The sequence below is a fragment of the Sorex araneus genome, chromosome 2, assembly GCF_027595985.1.
Source record: "Sorex araneus isolate mSorAra2 chromosome 2, mSorAra2.pri, whole genome shotgun sequence".
Taxonomy (NCBI): domain Eukaryota; kingdom Metazoa; phylum Chordata; class Mammalia; order Eulipotyphla; family Soricidae; genus Sorex; species Sorex araneus.
The window spans coordinates 131269920-131297889 of NC_073303.1; the positions used below are offsets into that span (position 1 = coordinate 131269920).

At 48.0% G+C, this 27970-nt stretch overlaps 1 protein-coding gene across 4 annotated transcripts; it reads right to left on the minus strand.

The window, feature by feature from the left end:
- Nucleotides 1–1414: 1414 nt before the first annotated feature.
- On the minus strand, nt 1415–22945 carry ZNF250 (zinc finger protein 250). Of its 4 annotated transcripts, none has more exons than XM_055125867.1 (6): nt 21579–22945; nt 14184–14254; nt 13892–14018; nt 13654–13767; nt 9977–10039; nt 1415–3120 (listed from the first exon to the last, which is right to left on the minus strand). In XM_055125867.1, the coding sequence occupies exons 2-6, from the start codon at nt 14223–14225 to the stop codon at nt 1832–1834; spliced, it is 1635 nt and encodes a 544-aa protein (XP_054981842.1). In that variant the 5' UTR covers nt 14226–14254; nt 21579–22945; the 3' UTR covers nt 1415–1831. The 4 variants fall into 4 exon arrangements, with proteins under 4 accessions (XP_054981842.1, XP_054981841.1, XP_054981843.1 ...); XM_055125866.1 differs by lacking the exon at nt 21579–22945 and adding an exon at nt 20972–21274; XM_055125868.1 differs by lacking the exon at nt 21579–22945 and adding an exon at nt 21227–21254.
- Between the last annotated feature and the right edge of the window lie 5025 nt (nt 22946–27970).

Genomic DNA, 27970 nt, shown 5'->3' on the forward strand with positions numbered 1-27970 from the left:
ATCACACATCTCTCTGAGTCCTCTGTAGCTGAGTGCTACTAAGATGGCCGATGTAAACTTAGTTGCCAGGATTATTATAACAGAACAAGTAATTTTCAATAATTTTTCTAAATTTACAAATCTGATTAATGACCAGAATGAGAAAATACAAAATCCTTCAAGATTATAAATAGAGATATCAGAGGCAATTAAATGAACTACTGGAATTTAAGAATTTTGCTTAAATACGATGCCTCATGCGGCTGGAGGTATAGCTCAGTGTTAGATCACCTGCCTTGTAATGTGGGTTTTTTTCTGGGGGAGGGGAGAGGGTGCCACATCTGGCTGTGCTCAGACTCATTCCTGGCAAGCTTGGAAAACCATGGGATGCAGAGGATGAAACCCAGGTCAGTGCATGCAAGGCAAACACCCTACCTGCTATACTACTGCCCTGGCACTGTTTATCAGTTTAATTCCTGGTACCACCAAAGACATACACGTATATCTTTAATAATGATTTTGGAAACATCACATTATGTGAAGAGATGTCCATCTGGGGTAGCAGCTTTGAGGTCTGCTCTACATGGAGCTCTTTGCCAACAGGGGCCCCAGAAGGACTCTGGGGCAGAGTTTATATGTTATGAGTGTGAGTTCTGAAAAAAAAAAAACCAACTTTTTTTTTTAACTGAATGTTTACTAAAAAGTCCTTTTGAACAAGGAGCATAAACTTAAAAGCACCAGATTGTTTTCTAAATTTTTGTTTGTTTGTTTGTTTTTGGGTCACACCTGGCAATGCACAGGGGTTACTCCTGGCTCTGCACTCAGGAATTACTCCTGGCGGTGCTCAGGGGACCATATGGGATGCTGGGAATTGAACCCGGGTCGGCTGCGTGCAAGGCAAACGCCCTACCTGCTATGCTATCACTCCAGCCCCGTTTTCTAAATTTTATCTAAAAACATTTTTTTTTTTTTGGGTCTTTGGGCCATTATTTGGTGCTCAGGGATCACTCCTGCCAGGGCTCGGGGGACCATATGCAGTACCATGAATTAAACCAGGGTTAGCCATGTGCAAGGCATGCTCCTTAACCCCTGTACTCTCTCCAGCCCTAGAATTTTCCCTAGACCTTTTTCATAGAAAACATAAAGTTCTGTATAATAAGGTTTTCCAGCCATATTAAATGACATTTGATGTCACTTCTTTGTACCACTTTATGAAATATGAAACAGCCTACCACTTCAGTGCTTAAAAACATTGAACGCAGGGGCTGGAGAGATAGCACAGCGGGTAGGGCGTTTGCCTTGCACGCGGCCGACCCGGGTTCAAATCCCAGCATCCCATATGGTCCCCTGAGCATGGCCAGGGGTAATTCCTGAGTGCAGAGCCAGGAGTAACCCCTGTGCATTGCCAGGTGTGACCCAAAAATAGCAAAAAAAAAAAAACAAAAAAAAAACAAAAAAAAAACATTGAACGCAGTCCAGCATTCTAATGGCAAGTGCAATGGCAAAACTGTATTCTGGAAAGGTATGTCACATTCTAAGAAAAACACTTTATTTTTAGTGAAAAAAGTTTGACGATGACAATAGTCCTGATGCCCCAACTTCCTGGAATTACTTTTAAGACATAACTACCAAACTATCATTCATTAAAATGAGCGAATCATAGCTGTGTTGGGCAAATTTCACGAGAACGGGACTACTCTCCAATACACTTGAGGATACTGAGAAAAATGGGACAGGCATTATCTGAAGTTTTCCCACAGGAATAACATGCTCAGTGCTTCTCTTTGGAGTTGTTTTGTGAGTGAATTATTCAAGTCTTCCTTTCCCATAGGGGTCACAGGAGCTCCCGAGGTTACAGCTTCTTGTGCACCTTCTGGTGCTGGATGAGGTGCCCGTGCTGGTTGAAGGCACGCCCACACTCCCCACACTCGTAAGGCCTCTCGCCCGTGTGGATCCTCTGGTGCTGGATGAGCACTGAGTACTGGCTGAAGGCCTTCCCGCAGCGACTGCACTCATACGGCCTCTCGCCCGTGTGGGTCCTCAAGTGCACGATGAGCGTGGCTTTCAGGCTAAAGGCCTTGTTGCACTGCGAGCACTGGAAGGGCCTCTCACCTGTGTGGATCCTCTCGTGCTGCACCAGGGACCTGCGGGCACTGAAGGCGTGACCACACTCATGGCACACATAGGGCTTCTCGCCAGTGTGCACCCGCTGGTGCTGGATCAGGTGTGAGTGCTGTACGAAGGCCTTCCCGCAGGCGTAGCACCCATATGGCTTCTCCTCGGTGTGGATCCTCTCGTGGTTCATCAAGGTGGAGCGGTGGCTGAACGCCTTGCCGCACTCGCTGCACTCATAGGGCTTCTCCCCGGTGTGCACGTTGTGGTGCTGGATGAGCACGGAGCGATCGCTGAAGGCCCGGCCACACTCGCTGCACGTGTAGGGCTTCTCGCCTGTGTGTACCCGCTGGTGCTGGAGCAGCGTCCTCTTGACGCTGAAGGCCCGGCCACACTCACCACACTCGTGAGGCTTCTCCCCAGTGTGCACGCGCTGGTGGCTCCGCAACACCGTGCTGTGGTTGAAGGCCTTCCCACAGAGGGGGCACACGTAGGGCCGCTCTCCTGTGTGGATCCGCTGGTGCTGGATGAGGTGGGAGAGCTGGGTGAAGGCCTTGCGGCACTCAAGACACTCATGGGGCTTCTCTCCCGTGTGGATCTTGTGATGCTGTGCAAGGTCTGAGCTCACGCGAAAGGCCTTGCCACACTCATTGCACTCATAGGGCTTCTCGCCTGTGTGGATTCTCCGGTGCTTACTCAGCACCGAGCTCTGGCTGAAAGCCTTCCCACACACACTGCACACGTAAGGCTTCTCCCCGGTGTGGGTTCTCTGATGCTGCAGGAGGTGGGAGCTTCGACCAAAGCACTTCCCACACTCCACACACTTGTAAGGTCTCTCCCCACCAGGAACAGGCACGCTCTGGCTCAAGGTCTGCCGTCTAGGGGGGCCCACAGGACTTGGACTCAGACAGAAACTCTGGTCAGGTTCACCACCCTGGGTAGGTGTTTTTCTCAGAATGGTGCATGTCTTTTTTGAAACGACTGGCTCCAGACTCAAGTCTCCATTTTGTTTCTCTCTCTTTTCTGTTCCTGAATCAAATTCAAAGCAAAAACATTAATCCCACTCAAAATGGCTGGAGTACATACTTTGCATGCTGGCTCCTGGGTTTGATTAACTCTGGCACCACACAGGCCCCTGAATGCCATAGGAGCAAACCCCTAAGATGGAGCTAGAAATAGCCACTGAACACTACTGGGTATGGCGCAAAGCGGGGGTTGCTAATGAGGGGTGTCCAGCAACCAAAAACAGTGCCAGGCATGGTTCTAGAGAAGGCACATATCCCAGCTTAAGCGATCTCGCTGCCAAGCACACATGGCCCCATGAAGGGTGTGATAGCCTGCTGCCATCTGCTCTCACATGGCTGCTCCTAGAGGTCATGGGCATGATAGGACCAGATCTGGGACAAGACACCTGACATGCACACAGCCAGTGGGGCAGAACTACTGTGGCGAACACACTGGGAGTGAGATGAGAGAAAGGCCAAGTCTGGCTTAGCAGAGGCCAGAGAGGCCTACTGGGCTGCAGCGAGTGGCAGAGAACATGTGACAGATGGTTTTGCACTAGAGTCAGGGGATCTGTGGGCTGATTGTGTCAGTCAGCCTGTGCGCACAGTGTGTGTGTGTGTGTGTGTGTGTGTGTGTGTGTGTGTGTGTGTGTGTGTGTATGTGTGCATGAGAGAGAGAGAATGCATACATGCAAAAGAACAATCAAATAAATCTTGGAGACTAAGCCACTGGGTATAACAGTAAAAGATACAACCCACAAATAATGCTCCACAGGGAATAAGTATAACTGAGAAGGAGGCTCCACTGAGGGTACCAGGAGGTGCAGTGGCCCAGAGGAAGGAGCATGTCTGCAGGGTGTGTGGCGAAGCCGTTCATGCTTCCCTCTTGAAGTACAGGTCAGCAATCAGGCCCCCTGTGATCCTCCGTGTGCCCGAGGTAAGCCCCAAAGCATGGGAGATCAACCTCACGTGTGTCCTGAAGGCATGGACCACATAAAGTGTTAGAAACCATTTACTTGATTATGTCCCAGAAGAAAAAGCCCAAGGGCAGCAGAGATCCAATATAGAATTCTCCTGTCAAACACGGGCACAGTGGATCTGCGACAGATGCTAAGGGCGACTCCAGGGGAGCAGGTTTATAAATACTAACCCAGAGGTGGCAGGAGGAAATGGGGAGGCTCCCCTTGACTTTCCCACATTCAGGGAGGGGAACCACCACTTGATTCATCTGGGTAAGAACTGGGCTGTCTGGACCAGAGGCAATACAGTGGACAGGGCATCATCCTTGCAAATGGCTCATCTAGATTCAATCCCCAGCACACCACATGGTCCCCTAAGTACAATCAAGTGTGATCCCTAAACACAGTGCTGGGAGTAAGCCCTGGGGACCTCTCTGTGTCACCAAAACAAAACAAAAAGAATTCTGGCTTGCTGTTCAAAGACATTATGACATGTATCTTGCATACTTGTCTCTATTTCTTTTCTTTTAAAATTGAATCACTGTGAATTACAAAGTTACAAAGTTACTCAGGATTGAGTTTCAGTTCTAAAATGTTCTCTCTCCAGCCCCTTTCTCATAATCTTTCTAAGCAAGTCTGGTTCAATAGAAACTACCTTGCTTTACTGAAAAGAACTGGGGGAAGGAAGGGACACACGTGATTCCAAGGAAGAATTCCACCATGCGAGATGACTCAAAGGTGGAAGCATATACTTTGCACCCAGAAGCCCAGCTGCAGTCTCCAGCACCACCTGGGTCCTTACCCCCCAAAACTGCTGGATAACCTCCATTCTCCCCCTCCCAAACCTAGTCACAGCATAACCAACCTACTAAGGAGCAAATATAAAGAGAAAATCTTAGCAGCAGCTAGAGGGGAAAGCAGTACACTAGAACAAGCGTGACCTCTCCCAGACTCAGCATTAGAAACAACCAAGTCACCAGGCAAGAGTTAGAGCTTTAAAGGACCGGAAGAACAGGAAAAGACATGCCAGTTTACAAATCTATACCCAGGGGGCTGGAGTGATAGCACAGTGGGTAGGGCGTTTGCCTTGCACGCAGCCGACCCAGGTTCGAATCCCAGCATCCCATATGGTCTCCTGAGCACCGCCAGGGGTGATTCCTGAGTGCATGAGCCAGGAGTGAGCCCTGTGCATCGCCCTGTGTGACCCAAAAAACAAAAACAAAAACAAAAACAAAAAAAAAAAACAAATCTATACCCAGTAAATTCACTTTCGTAACAGGTAAATTTAAAAAAACAGACAAGATAGTTCACAATTTGGGGCCGGAGCGAGAGTACTGGGGTAAAGCACTTGCTGTGCACTCAGCTTACCAGGGTTTGATTCCTGGCACTGCACACATACAGGTAATAGTCCCCTGACTCCCAGTAGTGATCCCTGAGAGCACAGTCAGGAGTAGACCTGAGCATAGTTGGGTGTGTCCCCGAAACAAAACAATATGGTAAATTCCAGAGCAGTCACTCAACATCCCCATTCTTCATTTTTCTTCTTTTTCCCATTTCTTTTAAAAATTTGGGGTCCGACACAATGATGCTTTGTCTCTCAGGGGTTGCTCCTGGCAGTGCATGGGGTGGGGGGGAGCAACGCAGTGCTAGGCACTAAATCCAGACCTCCTGCATGTACAGCATCCTTCCTACACCGTTGAGCTGTCTCCTCAAATGAACAATAGCTTTTCCTTTTTGTTTTTGGCTGCACGAGGGGGTGATCAGAGCTCTGTGCTCAAGGGACCATATGTGGTATTAGGGATTTACTGTGACCACTTGGATGCAAGGCAGGTGCCTTATCTCTCTAGACCCAAGGATTAACTTTTTTTCCTTTTGTTTTTTGGGTCACACCTGGCAGTGTTCAGGGATCACTCCTGGAGGGCTTGGGGGACCATCTGGGGTGCTGGGGATAGAACCCAGGCTGGTCATGTGTAAGGCAAGTGCCCTACCCTTGTATTATTTCTCTAGCCCTGAGACCCATTTCCTAGTTGAGTCATTCATTACCTTATTATCTACTTCAGGGAACATTATGTTTCATTTACAGGATAGAGCTTACCAAACTCATTTGTTTTTCTGGCTCGTTTACGTCTATATATTTATAAACCTTAGTTTTTGTTTGGGAAAAGGGGGAGGTGTGCTTGGGGAGGGAGGTGTGTAGTCCATACCGAGTTGTTCTCAGGGCTTACCCCTAGTGATGTTTGGGAGACTCTTCGGGGTATGAGGGAATAAACAGAATCAACACCTTAACCCTGTATTATCCCTCTGGCCCCTGATTTAATAATCTGGCCTTAAAATGCCAGTACCTGTGCTGGGTCATGTTTGGTCAATTTCACTTAGCTGTTTTTTTTTTCTAATTATGATTTTTGTGCTTCTATATCATACATTTTGCAGGGATAGGGTGGTGGTGGTAGGTCACACCTGATGTTGCTCTGGGCTTACTCCTGGCTCTATGGAGCATGTGCAAGTGGTGGGGATTTGAACCAGGGTTGGCTGTATGCAAGGCCAGCAAATTACCTCCTGTACTATCTCTCTAGCCCCAATAGATAAGACACTTTTTATTTGACTTTAACCATTTCTGTGCTGAGTTATTTTCCTATTTTTATAAATCCTCTTGAACTCTTCTAAAATAAAATGTGGTTAAGCAACTTAACGATATTATGGTCTTGGCTTTCAACTTTGTCAGGCCAGATCAGAACAGAATTAAAAGCTATTTTCCAGGGCTGGAGCAACAGCACAGCGGGCAGGGCGTTTGCCTTGCATACACCCAACCTGGGTTTGATTCCCAGCATCCCATATGGTCCCCTGAGCACCGCCAGGGGTAATTCCTGAGTGCAGAGCCAGGAGTAACCCCTGTGCATCGCCGGGTGTGATCCAAAACGAAAAAAAAAAGCTATTTTCCAACTACCAAGGCAGGATTCTTTTCAGTATTCCCAGCCAAGCATGAGCACCAATATGCTAGTTACAAATCCTCACCAATATAGGTTAAAATACACTCTTTCACTTATGAGTTTACTGTTCTGTGGGTCAGAATTCTATGCCATGTTGGGTTCTCTGCTCAGAGTATCACAAGGCTGAAATAAAGCATCAGCTAATAGGAACTCTTGTGTGGAGGCTCAGAATAAATCCACTTTTGTGCTAATTATTACAAACTTAACCCCTCATAACTGCAGAAGCAAATAAATGTCTAACTGTGGGATATTGGCAAGAGCCACTCTCACCTTCCTTATATTCAAGTAGATGTGCACTGCATTTCAGGGCTTTAACATAAGCACAAATGGTAAGGGGCAAGGATGGAGGGGCACAAATTCAGAACCATCTCTTTGTTGTTTTGTGGGCCACGTGGCTATGCTCAGGGAATCCTGTGGGACAGAGGTTTAAGCTTGGGCCTCCTGGCTTATGTGCTCCAGACCAGTAAGTGGTCTCCCCAGCCCATGAGCGTCACCTTAAATTCTGGCGTTTCAGGGACTGTTCCCTGTAACTCCCTTTAGGCAACTGTTTATTATAACAGGCCTTAGACTATTTCAGTGCACACACATGCTATTTAGAAAAACAGAATAGGGGGCTGGAGCGATAGCACAGCGGGTAGGGCGTTTGCCTTGCACGTGGCCAACCCAGGTTCGATTCCCAGCATCCCATAGGGTCCCCCGAGCACCGCCAGGAGTAATTCCTGAGTGAATGAGCCAGGAGTAACCCCTGTGCATCACCGGGTGTGACCCAAAAAGCAAAAATAAAAAATAAATAAAATAAAACAAAATGGCTTATTTCATATCTCTTCTAATGGGTTTCTGAATTGTAATTTTTTTCTATCATGAAACATACTCCTGTGCAGATGACTGTATAGTTTATGTGGCCCACTCACAAATACCCTGACGTCATACACACAGGACTGGGAATGCTGAGCACAGTTTTACTTTTTTTTTTTGCCACCCCAGATGCTTAGGGCTTAGTCTTGGCAGGCTCAGAGAACCACACGGGGTGGTGGGAATCGAGTCCTACTCTCTACACTGTCCCTCTAGCCTCACGGGGTTTTAAATCTCAATTAACCACACATTTACACCTCCATAACTTGTTTATCTTTGCCCAGATTTGAGCATCAGGTCTTCTCACTGCTGCACATGTAATATGTGCAACATATGTAATATGTTGTAATTTGTATCTCACATGTAACATGGATGGTGCCTCCAGTGTTTCAGGCTCTTTACTTACCAGTGACTCACAAAGCAGAGAATGTTTTCATGCTCCTTAGTTTTGGTTTTTCTTTTCTATCAGTAACTTGTTAAGCTTTGTGACTGCTTTTCCACATCTCTTTTTATGCTCTTCATATCAATTTATTTATTGTATGGAACATATTGATAAACATAAATGGTATATAATAGGTTCTTCATTAAAAGATCTCATTTCAGGGGCAGGAGTGATAATACAGTGGGTAAGGCACCTACCAATGCATGAAGCCAAGCCCAGTTCAATGCCTTACACCCCACAGGGTTCCCTGAGCACCACTAGAAGTGATTCCTGCATGTAGAATCAGGAGTAAGTCCTGAAGACTGCTGGGTATGGGGCAGAATGATTTCACTGTCAGGGATTGAATATGAATTGTATATATGCCATTTTGGAAATTTTACTATGGGGTCTGGAGATGCATTCCACAATAGTAGCTACCTTGCATGTGAAGAGCCCTAGGTTCAATACCCAGCACCATACACATAAATACACATACACTGCTATATATTATTAAAATAATGAACAAGTCTTAGTTCTTTTTATTAAAGACCCCATAATCATAAAACAAAGCTAGTCAGTCAAATAACTTACTCATTTGCATTGGAAGATATCATTTCTTTCTTTCTTTCTTTTTTTTTTTTTTTGCTCTTTGGGTCACACCTAGCAATGCACAGGGGTTACTCCTGGCTCTGCACTCAGGAACTACCCCTGGCGGTGCTCAGGGGACCATATGGGATGCTGGGATTCAAACCGGGGTCGGCTGCGTGCAAGGCAAACACCCTACCCACTGTGCTATCACTCCAGCCCCAGAAGATATAATTTCTATTTGAAGTTTCTTTTTTTCTTTTTTCTTTTTTTTTTTTTTTGCTTTTTGGGTCACACCCGGCGATGCACAGTGGTTACTCCTGATTCTACACTCAGGAATTACTCCTGGCGGTGCTCAGGGGACCATATGGGATGCTGGGATTCAAACCTGGGTTGGCTACATGCAAGGCAAATGCCCTACCCGCTGTGCTATCGCTCCAGCCCTCTTTTTTGTTGCTTTTTGGGTCACACCCGGCAATGCACAGGGGTCACTCCTGGCTCATGCACTCAGAAATTACCCCTGGCAATGCTCAAGGGACCATATGGGATGCTGGGATTTGAACCCGGGTTGGCCACGTGCAAGGTAAACGCCCTACCCTCTGTGCTATCTGAAGTTTTTTTTAATAGAAGCCTCTGGCCTTAAGCCAGATACAATGAGCAAGATAACTTTATATATTTTTTGGGGGGAAGGGAAATCTCCTAAGCGGTACCCAGGAGAGCCAGGGCTCTTCCCAGTGATTCCTGGCCAGCAGTTTATTCACAGATGACGTGATGGGATGACAACTTGATCATCTATGATATAAAAGCAATACATGATCACCCACATAGACAAGATGCTGTGGTCCTCTGCAGTGGAGGGGTCTGGGGGACTGCCCTGGATTCAAAAGATCCATGAGTCAGGGATGTGGCTCAGCACTAGAGACTCTGCCTTGAATGTGTGAGGCCCTGAGTCGGATTCCTAGCACTGCTCCCCATTAGCAAGTGTGAGCACCTCAAGTGTATGCGACCCAGAAACCACAAACAAGCCTGTGCGACTCTCAGCACTGAAGCAGTAACAACACACACAAGCAAACTTACTCCACGGATGGGATGGACTGTCCTGCTGCACAGAAGCTGTCAAGTGGTCATTTTTGAAGTCATCTGCAAGAGGAACAGAGGATTGAAGTGACAACAAAACATGGAATAGGGCTGGAGAGAGCTCAAGGAGGCCATATGCTCTGCATGCAGGAGGCCCAGCTTTGATCCCTGGTACTGCAGGGTCCCCTGATCACCAGCAGAGAGTTAGAAAAAGCCCCATAGCACCAGCAGGTATAGTTACTCCCTACCCATCCTCCCACCTAAAAAAAAAAAAAAAGGCGAACAGAGCAGAATCGGGAGAGACTTCAGGATTGTCCTATGCTTTGCATGGAAGCCCCAGTTAGAACACCAACACTACATGGCCCCCTAAGCACTGCTGATATAACCACAAAACAGAGAGACAGGAGGCAGAGCTGGGCAGACACACATATAAATCAGCTGTGTGGAGTTGTGGGGATAAGGTTAGATTGCACAGCTCTCGCTTATCCTATGATGCCCTCTGCACTGTCCAGACTGGGAGGCAGCTCCTGCTCTGACTGTTATGCAAAGGCGAAAAGTGACCAGAGACTTTCGTGCAAAAACTTGTCATCTCCAATCTAAAAACTTTAGGAATCCCACAATTACTTTGATAAACTCATCTCTCACAGGTGAGAGCACAATTCTGGGTCTGGTGTGGAGCTGTAGCTGCACATTTGCTAGTCTTCTGCAGCTGCAATCAGTAAGAATTTAAAGTTCCAGGCAGGATTTCTACAGCATGATGCTGTCTTTTTCCATAATCACTACAAAACTGAGTTCCTGATACTACTGTTCTTCATGCAGGCCAGGAAGAGAGAGGCAGTTTTCAATACTTCTGCCTGTTCTACAAAGGCCCTAGAAACCAGGTGGCCAGTGCTACATCTGGATTGAAGGGAGGTCCTGCCTCCAGCCCCCTCCTCACACATCCTAAGGGGGTCTTGTTCTGCTACCCTGCGGAGCGGGCTGAGATTCTCCCAAAGTGCAAATGTCAACTTGTTGCATCGGGATTCTGAACACTGCCTCAGGAATGGATGTACCTATTGTCCCTGGCTAAAAACTGTTTGCTTTTGTTCTAAGTCTATGGGGTGCTCTGCGTTTGAAGGTCTTTCTCGGCAGTGCCCAGGGGACTTATGGTGCCAGGGACTGGATCTGTGGCTCCTACGTGCAAAGCTTGTACTCCAGCTAACTGGGCTAGTTCTGCTGGACTGCCTTTTTTTCTCTTTGTTTTTTTGGGCCACACCTGGCAATGCTCAGAGGTTGCTCATGGCTTTGCACTCAGGGAGTACTCCTGGCAATGTTCGGGGGACCATATGGGATAACGACGATGGAATTTGGACTGGTCACATGCAAGGCAATCACCCTACGGCTGTATCATGTATGGCTCCTGCCCCTCTTTTTCCTTTCTTTTTTGGTAACACTCCCACTAGGCTTAGGGCTAACTCATTTCTGTATGGAGGGATCACTCCTCAAAGGCCTTAGGAGGACCAGAGCAGTGCTGGGAATCAAATGCATGTCAGCTGTCAGCAAGAGTGATATCCATTCTTCACTCCCCTGCCCACTTTTCCCTTTTTAAATTATTTTTTGCTTGCAGGTCACTCCTGGCAGTACTCAGAGGGAAGTGTAGAGCCAGAGATCAAACATGGAGGCTCCTGCATGCAGAGTATGTACCCCAGACCACTGAGATCTATCTATATTTTTGTTTTGTTCCATTTCTTTTTGTCTTGTTTCATTTCTTTTCATTTTGTTTCAGTTTTTGGTCAACACCCTGTGGTGTTCAGGGACTATCCTGGCTGTGGCTGTACTGATCATATGTAGTACACAGCTCAAACTAGGAGAGTCACATTGCAAGTTAAGTGCCTTATCTGCCTCCTATACAATCCCTCTGTGTTGGATATGAACCCTAAGTGTTTTAAACTTCACCAGTGAATTGCCCCTTTTCCACGTCTCAGAGAAACTTATCATGTTCTTGCTAGCATCCCTAATTTAGTTAATCTTTGACCTTTCCTTTATGCTTTGCCTCTCACTGTCAGTTCCCCAACTCAATCTTTATTACTTATTTGAAGTACTGTGTATTTGTACCTGTTTTCCTATTTCCCCTATAGCCTTTTTATATTTTATTATACAGCAATGTTCTTTGGTCAAACAGAGAAAGACCATTAATGCTGTGCTCCTAATGGGAGTTGATTGACTCTGAAATATATCTACTCCTGGGCATAATTATTTGGTCATAATTACTTGACTCAGACTTCAGTTGCTATAGTCCCTAACACCCCAAAAGGGAGGTCCTGCCGTGAGATTGGGATGGACCCGGGGCGAGTGCCAAAGCTACCCCAGCATTGAAATGGGGAGCCTAAATGCATGGTCTTGATGCAAGCTGTTATGACTTAAGAGACAGGACCCCCACGGGGAAGGACAAGCTGAACTGGCCTCAGGACTTAGTCTGGTATTTATGGTAAAAGCCTTGCTTGCTTTCACAGTCCAGAGAACTAAGTGTTGGGATCTTTTTCTCTTACTGTGTTTATCCAAACAACTGCAAGCATTGACAACTTACACAACTAGAGGGAAAGATAAAGGCAATATAGATGTCCCTGGGAGACAGAATATCTCCTTGCTTTAATCTCCCCAAAAGGGAATTTCCTACATTTTATCTATGTAAAAGATCTATGTAAGTTTCCAAATGTCTTAACTATGTAAATGATCAATCACACCTATGTCCTTATCTCAACCCCCCTTCAGATGTTCTATAAGTATACTAGCAGCTCTGCATTAAACAGGCCATTTTCACCACCAGGCTGTGGTCCCGGTTCTCTGTCTCTCTGCCTCTCTGCTGGACAGGCCGGAGTGGGGAGGAGGCTCTGGGCCACCAAACACACTCGAGTGGTGGCGACAGCAGCCCCCTCACACCTCTGGCCCATGTCTTTCTTTTTCATATTTTTCTCTATATAATGATCTTACACAACTTTGTTAATTACCAAATACTTTACATCTCTAATGCTATTGTAAACATTCTTTTTAAAAACCGCACATTTGGGGCCAGAGTGATAGTACAGCAGGCAGGGCATTTGTCTTGAACCCCCAAGCACTGCCAGGAGTGATTCATGAGCACAGAGCCAGGAATAACCTCTGAACATTGCTGGGTATGGCTCAAAAATCCCCAAAGCAAAATAAAACAAAAAACCCAGCCCCCTCCCCCCATGCCTCCTTTAAAAAATCCTTTTAAGATGATAGGTGTTTGGGGCCAGAGTGCTAGTACAGCTGGTAAGCGGAGCTTGCCTTCCATGCAGCTGACCTGAATTCAATCCCTGGCATCCCACATGGTCCCCTGAGTCTGCTAGAAGTAATTCCTGAGTGCAGAGCCAGGAGAAAGTACTGAGAACTTCTGGGTGTGACTCAAAAAAGCAAAGCAAAACATAATCTTTCTGTTTTATACACCTGAAACATGAAATGTTCTGGCCCCAATTCTGTCCCTAATCCCAGACCCCATCCCACCTGCACACAGCCTTTCTATTCCTGCCCACCTCCCCTTCACCAACTAGAGCCTGTCCAACTTGAGGGTTCCTTGGCAGGAGGGCCCAGGTGGACCCTCTCCCCTGCCCACCAGTGCCCAAGCACCTGGACCCACAACCACTCTGCCCTCAGAAGAGCTGCTTCCTCTCACTCACCTGACTGGCTACTGCCTGGGTCCCAGCTGTCCTCGGTTCCTGGCCCATCCCGAACCCATGGCTCTTCCCCTCGTTCCAGCTGGGAGATCACATTGGGCTTGGATCCCGGAAGACCTGCTCAGGGTAGGAAAGCCCTTTAGTTGACACACACCTGCCAGCACTCCCACCCCAGCCTCTGGTCCCACAGAGGTGTAAGAGGCACGACAGAAGATGTCCCGCACTCGGCCGAGGGTCCTACCCAGTGACACCACGTTGCCGTAGGTCTCCATCATCACGTGTCGGTAGAGGCCTCGCTGCGCGGGGCCCAGGCGGTCCCACTCCTCCTGGGTGAGGAGCACAGCCACATCATCAAAGGTCACCTTGGCCTGCAAGGACAGGGGTCACAGGTGGGACATGGTGTTCACAGTGAGGAATGGGTACAGGGATGCTCTGGGAGCAGGACAGGGCGCCAGTATAGGGGCAGGAGTGACACTCAGGCTCTGCCTGGAAGCCCAGTCCTCGGGACTGAACAGGTTTCAGGGGCAGCTCACCTGGGGCCCTGCCGAGAGCGGCAGGAGCCTGACAGCTGCCATGGCCGAGTTGCTGAGGGAATCGAAGACACCTGTGGGCCAAGAGAATGGGGAGATGATGAGGGGACTGGCCTTGGGGATGTCTCTGAACCCCATCAGCTTGATGCTGCAGTCCAGGAGTCATACCAAGTGCTCCCGTTCTTTGGGTGCACTCTAGAGCAGCTGTTCTGGTTCTCAGGGACACTGGGCCAGACCTGTGTCTGCGGAGTCAGCGAGGAAAGGATCCTGCACTCGGCCCTGGAGACTGAGCACTCTCACAAGAGCCACACCATCACCTCACAGGAGGAGGCTGTGCTGGGGCCCATGTGCTTGCAGGAACCCTGCTGCCCAGAACCAGAACCTTGGCTTGGACACACCAAAATACAAGTGGGGCCTGGGGGGCTGTGCCCAGGCCCACCTGCCAACTGGGGCTGAGCAGCTGCCAGAGAGGCTTGGAGAGCAGGTCAACAGCACACATTGGGACCAGTTAAGGTGCCTGTCACTTTCAAACTTCTGTAAATAAAAGACGGAGCCCTGACTCCTGAGATGCTTGGTCCTGTAGTGAACAGCACTGGACTGGGGAGCGCACAGCCAGCAGGTAGGGAGCACCTACAGCCCATTTTCTTTATGAAAAGAAATGTGTTTGTGTGTTTACCCTGCTATGGTGGAACTCCCAGCCTGCACTGCCCCCTCCATCTCCACCACACAAGGCCCACTCCTCTCCAGATTTGTGTCTGCTTCTTTGTAAGTACAAGGAAACTAGAATAGCAACCCAAGTATTTTAAAGGAGCGAATATACTACCACAAAGTTATGATGACTAATATAAACTTTATTTGTATTAGACAAGGAACCCGAAGAATAGCAAAAAATCTGGAGAAGAGACAAGAAAGGAATCCGAAGAATATATTCTTCCATGGCAGATCTTGCAGTCAGTGGGGGGGATCAGCAGCTACCATGTTGTCTGCTCAGGCCTTCTTGGGAGATGTAGGCCCAAGGACAGTGTCACAGCCAATACCAGCACACACAGGTCACACACTCACAAGAGGTTGTGTTGGTGGCAGCAGCAGCCTGAACTACAGAGCACATCACAGCACTCTGACTGTGTAAAGAGTGACCCAGGCCACCAAGAGTGTGTGTACACTTTGGCTCCACCTTTAAGACAAGGTCTTCTGAGGTATCAGGGTGATGGCCAGAATAGTGAAGACAGCACTAGGAGTAGCCTGGCACAGAACCAGATGCTGTGTACTGTGCTCAACCTCAGTCAGGGTAAGCCAAATGCCAGGCTATCCACACCACCCAAGCCTAAATAAAGAACACACGTGTGAAGTGGGGGAAGAGGAAGATTCCTACCTGGGATGTCTAAAAAGGCATATAAAAGCAAAATATTAAGAGCCAGAGACATAGTACAGTAGGCAGGGTGCTTGTGTTACATGTGGTAGACCTGAGTTCAATCCCCAGCACCTCATATAGTTCCTCAGCATCACTGACAGTAAGCCCTAAACACAGCTGGGTATCCCCCAGCTCCCCGCAAAATGTGGGGCTATCTGAGATACTCTTTTCTTACTGTCCATGAAAAGGTCGGTCACAGGGCAGAGAGGGCTCAAGGGCTAGTGTATATGTCATGGGAGGCCCAGGGTTCCATGCTTCCAGCAATGGCACCAATACTGGGGACAGCCTGAGGACTGCTGGTGTGTCCCCAAAATAAAACAGACAAAAAAAAGTCCATCAGAGAGTATATTTGTTGCTATGGTCTTAATGTTTGTATGTCTTTGAATACTATGCGGAAATCCTAACACCTGATGACAGTCTTGGAAAGTATTCAGGTCAAGAGGAGAGTTCTGGGATCTCAGTCACCAGATGAATCACAGTGGAAGTACCCGACCCAGAGAAAGGCCCCTGGACTGTGTGATACTGTGGTCTCAAACAGACAGGCTTCACAGCTATGAAAAATAAATTCCTGTTGCTTATAGCTACCCAGCCCGTGGTGGGTGGTACTGTATATACAGATTAAGACTATTCTGATAAAACTGGACCAAGTGACACTGGCTTTCTATTTTTCTCTACGTGGCTTTGTAAGTAATGTATAGATCTTCTATTTTTTTTTTTTTTTGCTTTTTGGGTCACACCTGGTGATGCACAGGGGTTACTCCTGGCTCTGCACTCAGGAATTACCCCTGGCGGTGCTCAGGGGACCATATGGGATGCTGGGAATTGAACCCGGGTTGGCCGAGTGCAAGGCAAACGCCCTACCTGCTGTGCTATCGCTCCAGCCCCAATGTATAGATCTTCTGGAACGTTTTTTTTTTTTTTTTTGGGGGGTCATACCCGGCGATGCACAGGGGTCACTCCTGGCTCTGCACTCAGGAATTACCCCTGGCGGTGCTCAGGGGACCATATGGGATGCTGGGAATTGAACCCGGGTCGGCCGAGTGCAAGGCAAACGCCCTACCTGCTGTGCTATCGCTCCAGCCCCAATGTATAGATATTCTGGAACGTTTTTTTTTTTTTTGGGGTCATACCCGGCGATGTACAGGAGTCACTCCTGGCTCTGCACTCAGGAATTACCCCTGGCGGTGCTCAGGGGACCATATGGGATGCTGGGAATTGAACCCGGGTCGGCCGCGTGCAAGGCAAACACCCTACCCGCTGTGCCATCACTCCAGCCCCCTGGAACATGTTTTTTATGACTAGCTGTAAAGATATGCTAAACACCTAAGCCTCCCTGGAAATCACTGAGAGTGTGTGTGTGTATGTGTGTGTGTGGGGGAGAATCTGTGTTGTCTCCCACAACAGAGACCAGGTACCAATGACACCCTCTCTTGAGTGCACCACAAAGACCCACCCACCAACTGGCCACATCATTCTTCAGACTCACGAATTTTGTTTCTGGAACTGTCCTCAGGAAATATCCAAACAAAGCCCCAGAGATCAAAAATTATGTTCTCAGAGGCAGTGGTCACTGAAAGAAAACAGGAAGAAAGCCACACAGTAGTAACCCCACTAAGTGAGGTCTGGTTCATAGTCACAGTCCCCAAACAGTACTGCCAGGAGTAATTCCTGAGTGCAGAGCCAGGAGGAACTCCTGTGCATCGCCAGGTGTGACCAAAAAAGCCAAAAAAAAAAAAAAAAGAAAAAGAAAAAGAAAAAAAATAGAAATAGCCAAAAGGCGCATGAAAAAAATGCTCTAAATCACAAGTCATCAGGGAGATGCAAGCCATAACAACAATAAGATATATTATCTCTCCCTCTGCTCCTAAAGACTATGATCGAGAGGTCTTCTAACTCATTTTGGCACCCAGAGCGGCTTCTTGCAGAAATGCATCTAGACTGTGAACTGAGCTAAAATATCAGAAACCCAAAACTGCATGGCCGCTGTTGCGGCCACACGAACTCAAAGTCTTCACTCTCAGCAATGAAAAGAAATTATTAAATGATACCTTTTCAGCAGGCCTGATTGTTGGGGGAAAATTCCAAACAATAATAGTGAGTTCTCTATTGAAATACTGAATGTATTCAAAGTACAGAGAGAATAAAGTGAAGATCATTAGCTACTTAGGTGGGGGGTGGGTAGGAGGGGGATGGGGTTCTTGGTGGTGGAACATGTGCACTGGTGAAGGGATGGGGGTTTAATCAGTATATGACTGAGACTTAAATCTGAAAGCTTTGTGGGGCTGGAGTGATAGCACAGCGGGTAGGGCGTTCCCTTGCACGTGGCCGACCCGGGTTCAAATCCCAGCATCCCATATGGTCCCCTGAGCACGCCAGGGGGTGACTCCTGAGTGCATGAGCCAGGAGTGACCCCTGTGCATTGCTGGGTGTGACCCAAAAAGAAAAAAAAAACAACCAAAAACCTGAAAGCTTTGTAATTTTTTTCACAGTGATTCAATAAAATAAAAACTTAAAAAAAAAAAAAAGATGTATCATCTCATGCCACAGAGACTGTCACATGCCCAAAAGAACAAAAATGTGGACTGCAGTGACAGGACAAGGTGCTTGCTTACACAGAGACAACCCGGGTTTGATCACCATCTCATACGGTCCCCCAAGCAATGCCAGGAATGATCCCTGAGTACAGAGCCAGGAGTAAATCCTGAACTCTATTGGGTGTGGCCCCCAAACCAGAACAAAATAACAAGAACAGTGCTGGCACAGATGCAGGGAGAAAGGGACTCTCATTCATTGCTAACGGGAATGCCAACATGTCCAGCCTTTTTGGAAAAACAGTATGGGTATTTCTCAAAACACAAGAAACTGAGCTTCCATATAACCCAGCAATACCGCTCTGGGAATATACCCCAGGGGCCTAAAAACACAGCATAGAGAAGCCTACTTCACTGCAGTACTATTCACATTAGCCAGAATCTGGAAACAAACGCTGGAGAACAGATGAGTGGAGAAAGAAACTATGATTACAGCCCCACAATGGTACTAGGCAGCAGTTGGGATAAACAAAGTCATGAAATTTGCTCATACACTGGATGGACATGGAGAGTATCAGAAGTGAAATGAGTCAGAGCAAGAGAGACACAGAATGACCATATTCATTTGCAAGATATAAAATACACTGTATGAAAATAATACCCAAAGACAGAAGAAACGAGAGCCAAGAAGTCTGGCCCATGGTAGAAAACTTGCCAGAAAGGGGGACACGGAGGGAGCGCAGCTAGGACTGCTATGACAATGATAGTTGGAAATGATCACTCTGGGCAAAACTGGGTGCTGAGAAGATAAAAAGATATGTATTACACACTTTTAGTAATAGTATTGCAAACCACAGCACCTAAAAGGAAAAATAAAGAGAAGGAAAAGCTGTCTGCATAGAGAGAAGCAGGTTGGGGTGGGGTCAGGAAGGAAACTGGGAACATTGAGGGTGGGAAATAAATGTACATGGTGAAGAGATGGGTGCTAAAACATTATATGGCTGAAATTCAATCATGTACAACTTTGTTGCTATGTAACTCACAGTTTTTTTAAAAAGCAGCTCTCAGAGTCAGAGAGAAAGTACAGTGGGTAAGGTGCTTGTAACACCCAGGTTCGATACCCAGCAGCCCGTATGTCCTCAGTGAAGAGCCAGGAGTAATTTCTTTTTTTTTTTAAAATAATTTATTTATTTTTAATTAGTGAATCACCATGAGGGTACAGTTACAGATTTATACATTATTGTGCTCATGTTTCCCCCATACAAAGTTCGAGAACCCATCCCTTCACCAGTGCCCATTCTCCACCACCAGTATACCCAGCATCCCTCCCACCCTCCCCAGTCCCGTCTCCCCCCCCACCCCACACTGCCACTATGGCAGGGTATTCCCTTTTGTTCTCTCTCTCTGATTAGGTGTTGTGGTTTGCAATAAAGGTGTTGAGTAGAGCCAGGAGTAATTTCTGAGCACCGGCCTGCCCCCCACCCCCCCAAAAAAAGACAAGAGGGAAAATAAAACTAGACCTTTACTAATAAAGTCCAATAAAACCCTCTCCTCCCCCAAGAAAACAGAGCAAAGGCAGAGATAAAAATAGCACAAAAAAACATTAGGTCACTTATACACAGACTGAAACCCTAAGCCAGCCAATAGGTAATGAGACTTAAAGAGTTAAAATTTTGGCTTTTCCATCTTGGAGACATATTCATTCTCTCCCTGTCCCCCCACACTTACAAGTAAATTTCTTTACATAAACAACCTAAAACGTTAAAATTTTAACTTGTATTAAGCAAAAACGAATAAAAGTACAGGTAAATTTTGCTACTTTAGATGAGACGGGCCGTTTTATCCAAAATTCCAAAGGCAGAAAGATCTGCTGTGTGTAATCAAAACCTTATGCACATCAAAGCAACCACAAATTCCAGAAACAGGCCCCAAAGAATTTAATACATGAAAGGGTGGTTTTTCAAATCAATGAAGAGATGAATTATTCAATAGGAAGCGTTAGAAACAGCCTTATGGGGGGGGGGGGGAAGAAAGGGAGCCGCAACAAAAACTCGATTCCCAATTCACCCCACACCAAAATAAATTCCAGATGGACCTAACATTTTACAAGAACCAAAGGTTTTTATGTATTTTTTTAAATTTAAAACTCTTTATATATATATATTTTTTAAAATCTCGAGGAGGGAAAAACCCCTTTTGGATACAGCGCAAAGTCCAAAACTGTTCAGAATATTTGACCATCAAAACTCGCAATTTTCTATCTCAGCACAAGTCAACCTACAAATCAACCTACCTACAATAGGGCAAAACACCGTAACCCGAGTCTAGCGACAATCTGGAGACCATTTCCTTCTTGGTGGAAAAGAACAGGCGCAGAGAGAACACAAAGGACACACAAAGGCTCTAACGCAGTTAGAATTCCAGTCTCAGGATAGCGGGGCTCAAGTTCGGCGCGGAGTCGAAGCGCTCCCCCAGCCCGGGCTCCGCGCCTCCCGACGCCCCAGCTCCGCGCCCCCCGCGCCCACAGCTCCGGCTCCAATCCTCCCGCCCCGGCTCCGCGCCCCCCGCGCTCGCAAGCCCCAGCTTCGAGTGCCCCGCGCCCGCAGCCCCAGCTCCGCGCTCCCCCGCGGCCCCGCTCCCCGACAGCAAAGGCATAGAGAGGCCGACGCTGGACCCCCGATCCCAAGCAGAGGCGAGTTTCACTTTTCCCGTAGGGAAACAATAACGGCGGCGTTGGCCAAGGACTGAGTCGCAGCGCCGGCTGGCAGCCAAGTGCGCGCCCGCTGCTGGGTCTCATTCATTCGCCAAGGGACGCGGAGGGGCGGGCGGGGCCGCGCAGGGACACTCACCGCCTTGGGCCGCCCGTAGCCCGGGGAGACGGCGCGAGGCTGGAGCCCCGAGCCGCACCCCGCCTCCCACGGGCAGTCCCTGTGGACACCCGGCTCTGCTGCCGCGGAGAAGGACCCCGAACGCCGGAGGACGGGGTGTGGCCGAGCCGTAGGGGAAGGCTCACGCAGGGCTCAGGGCTGAACCCAGTCAGGTCCGAGTCGTCAACTGGAGGCGAGGGGTTCGTACGGCATCACGCACCGGAGGAAGACACTCACCGTCCACGCCGCAGTCTCACGCGTTAAGGGGCGGCGGCATGCAGAGCTCTCAGACAAAGGGGTCGCCCCGCCCCGCCCGCGTTCCCGCCAATCGCCGGTGGCCCGGCCTTCCTCTAGCCCCGCCTCCACGGCGTGGAGAACCAATCCAGTAGCACAAACCCCGCAGTCGCTCGTCGGCCTCGCCCCTCCCGCCTACCGCTTCTCTCTTGAGTGACGGCCCTGAAGCCAGCGGTAGGGCTACCGAGAACCAGGGCCGCGGCCTCTGCGGCGCCTAGAGAGGCCACATCCCGTCCAGGCCTTGCACAGGCCTCCAGAGCCCGATAGACTCTTCCGGCGCAGCCCCTGAACCGACCCTATCGCGGCCGCAGCTTCCGGCGCGACAGTGGCGGCGCCTCGCCGTCCAGATGCGCGTGGTCGATGTCCTCCGGATCCGAAAGCGATGGCCGCCCTCTCGTCCTCCTTATGGGCGTTTCCGGCTAGGGGTGGGGCCGTCGGTAGAGCCGCTCAGGCCTGGAGGGGCCGGTGGGAAGCAGGCTGTTCTGGAAATCGGTCCTAGGGGGCAGCCGCGCGGCCGGCCGGCTGGCCTCTGGCCCGCGCTGCACAGCTGCTGGGCTGTGGGGCCGAGGTTAGCAGGGAACGTACTTGTACGTACAGCCCCAGGTGTTGCACGTGGCCACTTCCAGGCTTTGAGGCTACCTCTTTTTCCTAACTGGGGGTCACTCCTTTTTTTTTTTTTTTGCTTTTTGGGTCACACCTGGCGATACACAGGGGTCACTCCTGGCTGTGCACTCAGGAATTACCCCTGGTGGTGCTCAGGGGACCATATGGGATGCTGGGAATCGAACCTGGGTCGGGCCGCGTGCAAGGCAAACGCCCTACCCGCTGTGCTATCTCTCCAGCCCCGGGGGTCACTCCCTTTTTGTGGTGCTTATTTATTACTTGGTTGTGATGGGGCAAGAGACTGCTTAGGGCACTGGGGACAGCCGAAAGTACAACAGCGAGAATCATTCTAAGCAGAGGCATTTGAACTTGTGAGCAGGTGCTTTCAAGGAAGACTTTGTAAGCCTCTGTGCAATTGCTGGGCCTCAGAGATTCCCCTTTTAGCAGTTTTCAGGGATATCCCTTATTCCTGCATTGCTTCTGCTGTAGGTAGGAAGATTGGGGGGGCCCTGGTAATGTACAAGTCTCTGAAACCTGAACCAGACTGAAGGCAGGAAACCTTGACACAAAAGACTTATCTCAGGATCCCAGAAAACTGTTAAGATGCTGAATTCCAGACCAAGTGCTAAGAGGTTGGCTGACCGCAGAGGTGGCCGAATGAATCCCTGGGAGGAGAGGCTCTGGAAAGTCTATTAAAAGATCACCAACTGCTGCAACGCGGCAGGAGAATGCTCCGGACCCGAGACCTGGCCAGCAACACTGTGGATCCAGATGGAGGAGGTGCAGCCACCATACCCTCTCCAGATGGAGCCCCGGCGACACTGAGCAGCAACTAACACGGCTCCGGGATGCGGGACTGGGACAACTCCGGGCCGCAAAACCTTTTCTAAAAACTGAAAACATACAACCTTTTAATGGAAAACTAATTATCAAATGCTTCCTTGGTAGTAGGGCTGTCTTTCTTGGGGGGAAACTCCAACAACAATAGTGAAATTTGTGTTGAAATATGGAACATAATCAAGGTAAAGAGAAAATGAAGTGAAATTCATCAGTTATACACTTGGGGGTGTGGGGGCGGGGGCGGGGGTATACTGGGGTTTTTGGTGGTGGAATATGGGCACTGGTGAATGGATGGTTGTTTGAATATTGTATAACTGAGACATAAAGCTGAGAACTTTGTAACTTTCCACATGGTATTCAATAAAAATTAAAAAAAAATCACCAACTGCTCCCAGTTCTCCCCCTTGGCAACCACCCTAACAACAGACTGGGAAGGGGTAGTTTGGGAAAAGTGTGTATAAACTAACTTCGCCGAGGGATTTGTGTGTGTTGCGAGCCTGTGGTGCCCGAGCATATGCCCCCCATATCTTCCCTCTTGAGACGTGGGCTTTCACGTTGGGGTGTTGTGTGTATGCTGGCTCTCTCTGCTCTGGAGAAGCTGGTCTCACTTAAGCACATAAACTTACCTCTCCTGTTCTATTTCCAATAAACTTGTTATATATTGTTTGTCTCCTAAAATTCTTTTCTGTAAGGGAAAGGTGATAAACTTTCAAAAAAACCTGGATAAGTTTAGGTCTGACTTTACTTTCCTGCAAAAAGCAATTCACTCCAACCTGAGTCCACAGCTCCCCAGAAACTGGGTGCAGGGGTCATGCAGAACAAGAGGACATCAGGTGCAGCTTGAAAGCTGCCAGTAGGGCTGACAGGATGTTAGTATCTGTGCCATACAGTGGCTCATCCCAGACTTTCATCAGCCCCAAAACTCCCAGGTGCTTCCCTGAGTGGCAGAGGTGGGGAGAGAAAAGCCGTAGATATCCTTCTTGAGGCATACCACCTTTCTCCACACTACATAAACCAAGTCCTCTGGCAACACTTCCCTTTGTAAATGCAGGACAGTGTGTTCAGTTAGTTGCTACTGTAGTAGTCAGGGTCTCAGGTTTTTGTCCTCAAACAGTGGAAACTGAATGCAGTGACCAAAAAGCAAATGACAGAATTCAGTAATATAAGGAAAGGCAAAGGAGGGAAAAATGATTGCAGTGAAGGTCCCAGATTATGGGAGGGGTCTCCTAAAGTAGAATTCTGGAGAAAGGCAAAAGCCCTTCCCCGTTTATATCTCTCTTTTTTTCTTTTTTTGGGTCACACCTGGCTCTGCACAGGGGTTACTCCTGGTTCTGCACTCAGGAATTATCCCTGGCGGTGCTCAGGGGACCATATAGGATGCTGGGAATCGAACCCGGGTCAGCCGCGTGCAAGGCAAACGCCCTACCCGCTGTGCTATCACTCCAGCCCCCGTTTATATCTCTTTAACAAAGGTGGTGAGTGCATTTCTTTATTATGTTCCAAGAATGTGGGTGATTAAAAATAGGAGAGAGGGCTGGAGCAATAGTGCAGTGGGTAGGGCTTTTGATTTGCATGCAGCTGGCTCAGGTTCGATCTCTGGCACCCCACATGGTCCCTGAGCACTGCTAGGAGTGATCCCTAAGTGCAGAGTCAGGAGTAAATCTTGAGAATTGCCAGACGTTCCCCCCATAAAACATAACAAACACAAGCCAAACGAACCAAAAAAGGGGGGAGAAGAGCTGGAGAGATAGTACAGCAGGTGAGATGCTGAGATGATTCTGTTCTGGGGTCTGAATCCAGAGGGGCATCAGTAATCCAGGTTATTAGGCACCACCAGTGCCAAGCTCATGACCTTCCATACCAGGAGATTCTCTTGCTTAGGGTCACACCCCTAGTCTCACCTGCCTGTTCCCCTTTGTCCCTATCACTATGGATATTTGGTTTGTCTCTCAACTTTTGCTATTTAAGTATTGCAGGGGCCAGGGAAATAGTACAGGGTAGGGTGCTTGCCTGGCACACGGCTGACCTGGGCTGATCCCCAGCACCACATATGGTCACCCCACCAGGAGGAGTGATCATTGAGCACAGAGACAGGAGTAAGCCTTAACATTGCCAGTTGTGTCCCCTGCCGAAAAATAAAATAAGTACTACAGGGTCTGGAGAAATAGTGCAAGGGTAAGGTACTTACCTTGAATGCGGCTGTTTTTGGCCACAACCCTGGTTTGAATCCTTTGTACCACAAATGACTACTTGAGTACAGCCAGAGGTCACTCCTGAGCACACAGCTAGGAATATCCCCTGTGCACTGATAAGTATGGTGCCAAAACTAACAAAGTAAATATTACAGGAGCCAGAGAGATAGTACAGGGATAAGACTTTTTCCTTTGCACTTGGTAAACCTTAGTTTTGTCCATAGAACTGCCAGGTGTGCTCTAAAGCAAAGAAATAGAAAATAAAAAGCATTTTCAGGGCCAAGAAGATGATTCAAAGGGTTGAAGTGCATGGTTTGGATCTCTGGCATCACATGGTCCCTTAGTACCCCTGAACATACTGGATGAAGCCTCAAACTGAAAAATAATATTCAATATTGCAATGAGATTTTAAAAAATCCCCTGGTTGCAAGAGATAGAATCCAAGGGTTCATACATGCAAAACATAACTCAACTCAAAGCTACAATCCTGGCCCACAATGAGTAATTTTATGTGGATCTTTTCATATTTTTACAAATTTTGGAAAAGGTTTCCAGAAATTGCTTATCCAATAGTCATTTTTAATATTTCCCCTTAATGTTACCTGCTTCCTTTTCCATAGGGTTGAACCATATTGTATTTCCACTGCTGGTATTTTTCACATATCGCGGAACTTTACAAACTAAGTATATTGTCAAATAGTTATAATTTTGTGGATTTATACAAGAAATGACATTGTAGTTTCCTTTTGCATATCTCTCATAGGTGAAGAAGAGCTTTTTTTTTAATGGGGGGGGGTTACTCCTGGCTCTGCACTCAGGAATCACTCTTGGTGGTGCTCAGAGGACCATATGGGATGCCATGGATTGAACCCAGGTTGGCTGTGTGCAAGGCAAACACCTTACCTGCTGTACTATTGCTTTAGTCCATAGAAGAGCATTTTTATACTTATTTTGTTTGATGGCACATATGGTGGGATGAGGGAACTATACCCAGCTTCCTACTCTGATGTCACTCCTGGTCTGGTGTTGCTAGTGACCCAGGTGATGCAAAAATACAAACCACTGAACCATTCTAGAGTCCTTAAGTAAAGGATCTTTTTGCATATTATGGAACATTTTTAACTTATTTGTTCATGAACTTACTTCCCCCTTCATTGTCTCTGACATCTGGGTTTAGAAGTGTACTGTTTATCTTTTTTGTGATATAAATTCATCATATTGGGGCAAGGCGACAGTTCAGTAGTCAGTGTTGAGAACCTTGCATGCAAAGGAACCCAAGTTCAGTTCCTGGCACTGAAATGCTTCCCCCACCATGCAACAGGATGGCAGAGAGGAAGAGACGGGGAAAGGAGAAGGAGAGGTTCCAATCGAAGTATCTTTTGCCATAATATTTGGTCCCTAGTCCTCATTTCCTGAGAAAGCTTAAGAGACATAAAAGTTTAAATGGGTGTTATGGAAAACACAAGTATAGGGGCTCATTTCAGGGAAATTAATATAACCAGAGTTCCCTGATTTGCTGAGATGGGTGAGAGTTAAAGGAGTTCAGTTGTCAGTGGCCAAGGATCTAATCAGCCATATCTAGACAATAACCACCCCTCCACCACCACCAAATAGGGGCATCAGGAGCTTCTAAGTTGGGGTACCAGGATCTGTCACGTGCTACCTTGCTTGACACTAAGCTCCATGAGGACAGAAACTACATATTCCTGACTTTAACATGTCTCCTTCTTCTTTGGAGAGTGGTAGAGGGCACAACTGGCAGTGCTCAGGGGAACAGAGGGGTTGCTGGGGATTGAACTCAGGCTTGCTGTGTGCAAGACAAGCACCTTGTCCACTATAGTACCGCTCTAGACCCTAAGGCTTAATCTTTAATTTGAGCTGGTTTTCTCTGGAGGATTTGTATCCTGGTTGAGACATAGGGGTAACACTAGTAGTGCCACTCAAGGTTATGGTAAAAATTACCTTCCTAATTTTGAACATTAGAGTTCCACCCTATTATTCACTGTATCACTGTCTTCCCATTGTTCATTGATTTACTTGAGCGGGCACTAGTAACATCTCTATTACACTCAGTCCTGAGATTTTAGTAGCCTCTCCTTACTCGTCTTTCCCAACAATTGGAAGCTCTTTCAGGATCAAGGGAACGAGACCTATCGTTACTGCTTTTGGCATATCGAATACCTCACGGGTAGCTTGCCAGGCTCTGCTGTGCGGGCGGGATACTCTTGGTTGCTTGCCAGGCTCTCTGAGAGGTATGTTTATATCTTTTACAGTATTTGGGATATGAATACGCCACGGAGAGCTTGCAAGGCTCTCCCATGAGGGAAATAGACTCTTGGTACCTTGTGAGGTTCTCCAAGAGGGAGAACAAGGCTATTAGAAGTCGCTCGGCTGCTAAGTGGCCACGCGCTTCCGGGAGCTTGGTTTTATAGTCTCTGGATGTTAGCCGTTGGTGGGATTACATGGCGCCAGGGGCAGTTTGTGAGTGTGGCTGCCAAGCTACTGGAAAATGGGGGGTCTGGATGGAGAAGGCTCAGTCCTGATCCGAGCAGGCTTGGAAATCTCAGCCCCGGGACCCGCACACCTGAGTTCCTCTGCTGGTTCCTTTATGTGTGAGGCTCATCTGAATGTGTGGAGAGTGGCCTTGAGCATGGCTGTGGCTGGGTTCCAGAGGTCTTCAACTGTCAAGGCTTTGCTTGTTCGGATGAGCCTCATGCATGAGGGAAACAGCAGAGGAACCCAGGTGTGCGGGACCCAGCGCCATGTAATCCCACCAACGGCCAACATCCAGAGACTATAAGACCAAGCTCCGGAAGAGTGTGATGCAGAGTCTCTTGCCCCCCACTCCTGGCTGTCTTCATGGGGGCCTCTCGGAGGGGATGGGTTGCCTTTTCCTCCCCGCCCCACTCTATTATTATCTCCCCAAAATATGCTCTTTCATGAATGACCACCAGATACATGGAGTGAATCTTTCTTGAGTTAATCATGGCTTTATTCTCAAAAACACAGTTGGTCTGAGGTCACGCACACAATCCAGAGTTGCTTTAATCCT